The sequence below is a fragment of the Sprattus sprattus genome (genome assembly GCF_963457725.1).
Source record: "Sprattus sprattus genome assembly, chromosome: 11".
NCBI classification, from domain to species: Eukaryota; Metazoa; Chordata; class Actinopteri; order Clupeiformes; family Clupeidae; genus Sprattus; species Sprattus sprattus.
In genome coordinates, this window is record NC_137909.1 from 14,053,402 (window position 1) to 14,061,514 (window position 8,113).

Sequence of the window (8,113 nt, forward strand, 5' to 3'; positions counted from 1 at the left end):
TCAGTAGCATGTGGATCGTGCATTCGTGGAATGAGCAACACAGCTAACCGTGTGGGAAGCATCCCAAAAATGTTTGCCAAAATCCACTGCAATATTTTTCTGTTAGAATTTAGTGAGATATCGGAATGAGATTCTGGAGCCAATGGCGACCCCATATCTCCAGAATCTGGGACCTAACTCCATCCTCCAGGATGACAACGCTCGCCCCCACAGAGGCAGGATCATCACAGAGTACCTTAAGAACTTGGGAGTGGAGAGGATGGAAAGGCCTGCCGTGAGTCCAGACCTAAATCAAATTGAATACTTGTGGGATCTGCTTGGGCGTGCAGTACGTGCCAGAGTGACCAACGCAACCATGTTGGCTGACTTGCTACAAATTCTGGTTCAGGAATGGGATGCCGTCCCACAGGTGCCGCCAAGCTGTTGCTTGCTGTGGCTGCGTATGGATCTTCCACATGCTACTGAGGTCCCTGACAGTGTAAAATGAATAAAATGTAAAAATGGTCAATATGTGTTGTTTTTTCCTTAATAATGTGGGAGAATCATCCAATCCACCAAACAACACAAAACAAGAGTGAATACCAACAGAAGAATATTGCAGGGGATTTTGGCAAAAAAAATGTGGTCCGCTACCCACACGGTTAGCGGTGTTGCTCATTCCACGAAATCACAATCCTTACAAGTTGTACCTCGTTGTAAAGGTGACTAATAAGGCTTTCCAACGATATACAATACAATACCAATTGGTATTATTAAAGGGGAGGGATAATCGACTGAAGAAAAGTTTCCGAACTTTTTTTGAGGAGTTTAGAATGACTTATCACCATTTCTACCCACATTTCATCTGAAGTATAACATTTCTAATACGCCTTGCTGAATTGGATATTATAATATACCAGCAGTTACCAGTCTATCTAAGTTGTTCTTAAATTAGTTCACTAAAGTCTAAGTAGGAGAACTACGTTTGAACATGGCAGCCCTGTTAAAAAAAAAAAAAAAACACTGAAGGGCAGTCTTCCAGGTTACAAAATGGCCATAAGCCCCTTACTTTCCTATATTTTCAAGGACGCTTCCTCTAAATGGGAAAAAGACATTATTTAGACTCATCAGCATTTGCGCTGAACTGCAAGTTCTCTGTTAAAGCATCAACACAGCTACAAGCTAGGACAAGGAGGCTCAAAAATAAAAGTTCAAGACTTTTTTTTTTTGATAGCAAACATTTATTCCAGGTATGCATGTTTCATTTCAGCCATGACTGCAAAGGAGTAGGCCTCAGTAACACAGGAGAAACAGCCAGGATCAGCTCAAACTCTCCACACTCGCCAAACACACACACACGCACACACACCTCCACTCCCGGCAGGACACACAACACACACACCTCCGACCATCAGACAGGCCACAGGGAACAGCAGTGCACTAGATTAGCAAGCAGAGTTTGGGGAAGGAGGCGGTGGAGTGGATTGGCATTTTTTTTTGTAAATATAAAAGGAAAACAAAAACGATGTTGTCGTCCCACTTCAGCTAGCGGAGAGCGAAGGTCCTGTGTGTTTGTCTGTTCCCCCTTAGACAGCCTCGTCCTTTGATGCCTCGTCGAAATTCTCCACGAGATCTGAAAGACAGAAGTCAGCAAGATGAGATAAGAGGTCATGGTGACAGTCCTACTTCCCACACAGTGAAGGACGCACATGTACACACACACACACACACACACACACACACTCTTCCCAACCCCCCACTCCAGTCAGGGAGAGGAGCAACGCTCCTACAGAGTTCACGCAGACTGGGAACCGCTTGACGGGATCGGTGAGGAGATTGTTCCCTGGTGAGGAAAATGAATTGAACGTGGAGGGCCCCTGTCAGTGTTTATGTGAAACCCGATCAGAGGAGCAATTTGAACAGTTTCCTCACTCCCTTTCTGTCTGTCACACAATCACTGCCTTAGTATGCGTGTGGGACTGTGTGTGGCCACACGCTACATACATCTGTCTGTGTGTGCGCGTGTGTGAGTACATGCTCTGTGTGTGTCAGAGCCACATGTGCATATGTGTGTATGTCAGAGCCAGGGGACTGGAAAAGTGCATAGCTGTAAAAATGGGCCTGTCGAGGATCAAAAGCAGGTTTCCTTTTGTGAAATGAAATCTGATTAATGTGACTTCCAGTGGGCACCTCCAGGGAGCAGGGATGGAAACCACTCACGCAGGGCTGGGGGTAATTGTTTTCAGTTCGCACCAGAGGAGGAGGGGATGGGGGGAGAAAAGGGAGAGTGAACTGCTGTAATTGTGCGATGGCACAGGCAGTTAACCCCTTGTCATCATACTGCCCTGTTCCTTCAATAGCTTAGGGAGCAAGAGTGATCATTTGTTACATTTGGGGGAAACTTGGGTTACAAGAACACAGGAGCCCTCAGATTGTGCAGGGGGGAGTGTGTGTGCGCGCAGAGGGGCGGTATTATAATAGCAACCTTATGCATTCAAATGACTCCTTCCCAAGAAAAACCAAACCGAGCCTTCAGGACCCATAAACAATGGAGGGCCCGTTTCAAACGCTAAGGGCTGATAAACGAGCGGTTGCCCCGAGAACAACCTCAACCAGTACCATTTGGCTGTCACCACAGTGATGCCAGTTGCCACAAGCAATAAACATGAATGGGATTCTTCAACAGTCAATACATCTACCCCCCAGCACCCTCCCCAAGCCTCTTTACACACACTCACACACACACAGAGGAATCAATCTTTTTCCACCAGCAAGAGAAAGAGACACAGACACACAGTGGAACATTACAGAGACAGGTAGAGCTTCACCAACACATTTTGCTCGGTATCAATCCATTCATCGAAGAACGTCAAAGACAGGAAGTGGGGAACACAGACTTGACTTTGTTCCATCTTCCGAGTTGGAAGCTAATGGCATCTTCTCAATACATTTCCTTGCCATCTTTAGATTAAAACACCTGGGCCAAAACAATAAGCCTATGCTAAACTACCCTAAGAGCTGCATGGGCCTCCCTTCGGGGGAAGGATTAGAACTACTCATCTAACACATGACCAACATCAGGTTAGACATTTCTGAAGACTACGATCGTCAAAACCACAAGGTTGCTTCATCCCTCACCTGGAACGTCGTCATCATCATCTTCCTCTCCTCCGGCGATCGGTGCCTTCCCATCCCCAACTGTGAAGAGAGAGGAAAAAAGAAAGAGAGTCACACACCAAAAGCTAAATGTATTCAACTCAGGTTCAAATTACTCCACACTTTGGGCTGAAGACCAGTGGTTTCCAGTAACTCATAATTCTATGGCTTTAAGGGAAGCTGTGGCACTATTTAATGTGGCCTGGCCAGGGCATAATTCAAAATGAAACGAAAATAAGACAGGCTATACCGGATTGGGAGCTAATCCGCAACAGTCCATGCCTGCGGGCTGAAATAGGAAATGCCACTACTGAACCATTTTTACCGAGGGAACAGCTGCAACTACTCACACCCCCCATGCTCTCTTCAGTCACACACACCTGTCCTTATGCGTCATCAAACACACATACACAGATTTAGACAGAGTATGAAAACCACTGTAATATAATTCCTCCATTTTCTATAAAACACTAAACTTGACAGTTTACAGAACCCTTGAGACTTCATCAGGTTGTGTAAACAATAACTTCACACACATCTTCTGCATACAAAAGATGAGCAAGCCAGGATTACTTTGAGCAACTTTTGCACTATTGAGAAGCATTTCTGACCGAAACATAATCTAACATTTTTGTCTCATCAACACTGCCAAAACGGTTGTTGTTCTGACCATTTTCAAACCAACAAAGGCTTTGAAAATATCATATTCTACAATTCTCCAAGCTTTCCTTAAACGTGGGAACCTCAGAAAGCCCCGGAGGCACACAAGACTTGCTCTTCCCGTCTAAAAATCTACTGCTCCCAAACTTGCTGTACGTGTTTGGCGTCCACACACACACAGACCACACACACACCACACACACACACACCTTGTTTGGGCAGGTTCTCCGCGAGCTTCCTCAAGCTAGTGAGGCTGTCGGCACCAAGCTGGTTGAGAATGCTTGGCAGCATCTCTGTGAGCTGCTTGGTCTCGGCGTGACCGGTGATGGTGAAGGTGTTGGCTGCCAGGGAAGCCTGAACTTTGGGGTTGTTGAAGTGGATGACTGTCCCCTGAGTCGTGAACATATTCACCTGCACAAAAGAATGTTCCATTAAACAAAAGTACACAGAAGTTAATGACATTGGGGGGAAAACAAATTTGTTAAAAGTTGAGAATGAGATGCTTGACTATGTTGAGTAAAATTGCGTAATTGAAAAATAAACTAGTTTGACGAACTTGACATTTTGAATAAGTTATTCTGCTTTAAAAAAAAACCTTACACAAAGGCCTACACACCTACTAGATCTAAGTTACATAAAAGATGTAGAGTTCATTACACACATTTTTTCTTCAAAATATGTTGAATTACGCAGCCCTCTTGCCAATTAGGCAACCGCTGTCACTTTCTGCACGTACTAAGACCGTAATGACGTCTGGTAGATGCATGGATGACTTGGCATTCGCTAGATGTCAGGCTAGCAGGCTTCTGGTTAGGCTGGATGCTAGCAGCGCTAGCTAGCCAGCACAGCCTATGCAGGCTCTTGCAAACCACATTTAAAATTAGAATAAGGTAAATGACCGTCCACGATGGTGGATTAACATAGGCGGTGATTAATTGGAGGTTTGTGTCAATATTTTTCTAGTCGAGAACATGCTTAACTGTAGCCTGTTGCATTAGGTTACATGTTCTTCAAGGGTGGGACTTCTTGTCATAAGAATCCATTTAGCTGCAGAGGGGAGACGATCCACGGGTAGGTGATCTAGTACTACATTGGAAGTAATTGATTTATCTTGTCATCTGGGGAGAGTGTGGTGCTGTTTCACAAACTCTTATACAAGTCAGAAGTTGAGTTCAAGAAAACAACCTCATGTCTGTGGCAGGATAACAACTACATTTTATGGTTCAAAGGAGGAAAAAGTGTGATTGTTGTTCAGGGGTTTTTGTGCCTATTTTTGTCTTTTTGGTGAAACACTTTTTGGTTAAGCCTTCTCAGATTGTCACTCATTTCAAATGTAAAGAGAGGTTGCTTCACCATTGCATTCATTCTTTGATGACAGACACAATTACATTAAATGCTATTGACAGCATCTTCAGAAATGGCAAAAGCACTCTTTTTGAGGCCATCCATGAAGTGCCTTACCCCGCATTGAACACTAGAGCCCATATTGCGTACATCATACAGTTACGGATCGCAAACAAAACTGTGGAAATGAGATGTAAGCAATGGCCCGATGGCCAGGCCCAATAAGAAAGTATGTTGGTCAAGTTGATTGGCGAGTCGGGACAGTGTTTCCGCCAATCAGACACAAGTCAATTCACCTGTGATGCTAACTGGCTAAAGCTTACCCTTGATTCCCTGACCAGTTCTTTCTTGCAGTAGCTCTTTTTTATTTTTTAACAAGAAAAAAAGTTTCACCACAGCCAATACTTCAAAAATAAAAGTCAAAGCAAACGTATGACACTACTTAGAGTGATGGAAAACACAGTAGACTTGGGTGGAGGAAGGTGAATGGTAGTATGTTCTTCTCAGGGGGGACCAATAACTACAGCAAATAGGCTTTTACACTAGGTTACCACACTGTAAAACATCTTGCAGATTTCACCTACCACTTTTTCAGTCTAGGCTAGCATGTTTGGCTATTCTGTTGGTAGCGGCCTGTCAGCTAGTTCAAACGGTTGAGTGCTTAAATTAAGATGATACATGTACACAACAAGCTGCATTGATGTGGACACTAATGGTCATCAAGACATCTTATAACCCTGGAAGGAGGCAGACAGCAGAGGGAAATGTTGCATTGACGCTGACAATCTGCATATTACATTGAACTGTGTGTGCAGCTGGGGAAATGTTGCATTGACAGTGACAATCTGCATATTACATTGAACTGTGTGTGCAGCTGGGGAAATGTTGCATTGACACTGACAATCTGCATATTACATTGAACTGTGTGTGCAGCTGGGAAAATGTTGCATTGACACTGACAATCTGCATATTACATTGAACTGTGTGTGCAGCTGTCGGCTGGACAACATTAAAAAAGGTTCCACAACAGCTCCCTCCGTCTTTACACATAGTAAATGATTAAAAGGACATTTACCTCTTCAATGCCAGAGATGTTGTTGACTCCCAATTTCTTGAGAGAGAACTGGAGTTTCTTGTCATCGGCGGTGGCCGTTCGGTGGACAACCTTCTTCTTTCTGCGGGCTGTTCCCTGTCAATCACAACAACCATGTTTTAAACATGCCTTAACACATGTCATTCAGTGTCACCCAAACTGTCTTGGTTGATTGTTACAGATGGGGGTGATTTACATGTACAAACTTCTAGAAATCATGAATGCAATTACCTTTCCACCGATGCGGACTTGTGCCTGTAGTTTGGCGAGTTTCTCCTGGTTCATTATTGTTTCTTTCATCTATAAGAGACAAAAGAGCCAAATATGTTTATTTACATTTCCCATAATCTTGCTGCATTTGTGTGTTTTGTTAAAAAGAAGTCAGTGGGTGTGGTCTGCCAAAACAGGCCCGAAAGTCTCAGCAAGGTTGTACAAAATATACCACTCAGTTTAGAAAATGACATTTCTTCAACTGTTTGTAATTATATGATGCCCACACTCCAAAAGGGTATCAGGTGAGAAATGCTGTGTTAAACCTCAGCTTGGACTTGTGGTAACTTGTGAACGACAACTATATTACACTAAGTTAACGTAGACAACGATTGGTAGCTGGTTTGGAGTCGGAGCAAACCTAAATTCAACAAATATATGAGCTATTTATTACATATATTTCACTTTGGGAACGGTATGGCAAAGTTTAATGACTAGCAAGCGAACAAGCCGACGAACTTCTTATCTTAATCAGCATTTCAGGCCTTGCTACATGTCTTCACAGCTAGCTTAGCCAACGTTAGTCAATTCCTTCTACATCAGCATGTAGCAAGGTGAGCTTTCTGCGCGCATGAAGACAACGACGTTAAGAGTCGATGGCACGAACAAACGTTGTTATAATGTTTGTTATAGAATGACTCATCTTACAAGCTAAACTAGCAAAGGTTTGCCATAAGGGCAGCCATCCAGGGTCTTTAGCACTTTAGCAATACAAAGCATTTGCATACATGGCTAAGTCAAAAGACTTAGCTAGCTAAGTAGCCACCGTTAGCATACTGGAAATTCGATTGAAAAATGACTACATCCCATGGCATCATATACAAGCACAGTTAAAGTTATAGCAGAAATATTATAAGTTTCATAATGATGGCATTTAAACTGTAGAATACATAAAATACTGACAAACTCTTTGGTATGCGTTCGCCGACAATACGGTGTGCTCCGATAGCTTTAGGCCTGTCAATCAGGTTCTCCCCTTGTCTCAACTGCGCACAAGTTTACTTATGTTTCCTGGTTCGGAAAGACTCAAATTTTTCCCAGGTTTGAGAACAAGGCTCTAAATTACCTCTTGTCTCGGAGCTGGAAGTGTCAGTGCAGGAAATAGAGTATTTTAGGGCTCCTCACTGACCTGCACGCTAGCAGCCAACACACGCGGAGAGCAAGATGGAAGCGAGAGAGGGTGGCGGAAGTGACGTTACGGCTGAAATGCGGTTGTGGGCAGCACCCAAAGCGCTGGCTGGCTGGCCTAATCAGTAAACTTAGCGAGAGCACAGATCACACCGGGACACCATCTAAGCGCAGCAACATCACGGCCGTCAAAATGTGTAATTCCATGCCGCCTGTCAGGACTTACTATCTACACTCCAATTCATCTTCATTAACATACAATTGGCTATTTCCAATCAACATACAGGCCTAAATCAATCTACCATAAAATGATCAGACTGTTGACAGAATGGCATTCTAATTAGGCCTACTCTATTCAGACTGCCAAAACTTTCCTTCAATTAAACAATACTTTTAAAATCTGCTCAAAGGCAAAAAGTTTGGCCACCTGTGTTAATGTATGCCGCTCAGGCCTACCTTTCAATTAAGATTCAATTTGATCTA

General features: G+C 43.6%; 1 protein-coding gene across 2 annotated transcripts; it reads right to left on the bottom strand.

The window, feature by feature from the left end:
- Positions 1 to 1,197: 1,197 nt before the first annotated feature.
- Positions 1,198 to 7,714, bottom strand: btf3 (basic transcription factor 3). 2 transcript variants are annotated; one of them, XM_080847062.1, is made up of 6 exons: positions 7,632 to 7,714; positions 6,464 to 6,532; positions 6,215 to 6,328; positions 4,005 to 4,206; positions 3,118 to 3,177; positions 1,198 to 1,612 (listed from the first exon to the last, which is right to left on the bottom strand). In XM_080847062.1, exons 2-6 carry the CDS (start codon positions 6,530 to 6,532, stop codon positions 1,566 to 1,568), a joined length of 492 nt encoding a protein of 163 aa, XP_080703188.1. In that variant the 5' UTR covers positions 7,632 to 7,714; the 3' UTR covers positions 1,198 to 1,565. The 2 variants fall into 2 exon arrangements, with proteins under 2 accessions (XP_080703188.1, XP_080703189.1); XM_080847063.1 differs by having other exon boundaries at positions 7,569 to 7,682.
- Between the last annotated feature and the right edge of the window lie 399 nt (positions 7,715 to 8,113).

Bases quoted from the DNA above. Each gene is read 5' to 3' on its own strand.
- btf3 (XM_080847062.1), bottom strand. From the start codon at position 6,532: ATGAAAGAAACAATAATGAACCAGGAGAAACTCGCCAAACTACAGGCA. The intron at 4,207-6,214 runs GTAAATGTCCTT...TCTTTTGTGCAG, and splicing joins ACATCTCTGGCATTGAAGAG to GTGAATATGTTCACGACTCA. The intron at 1,613-3,117 runs GTGAGGGATGAA...TCTGTCTTTCAG, and splicing joins TGATGATGACGACGTTCCAG to ATCTCGTGGAGAATTTCGAC.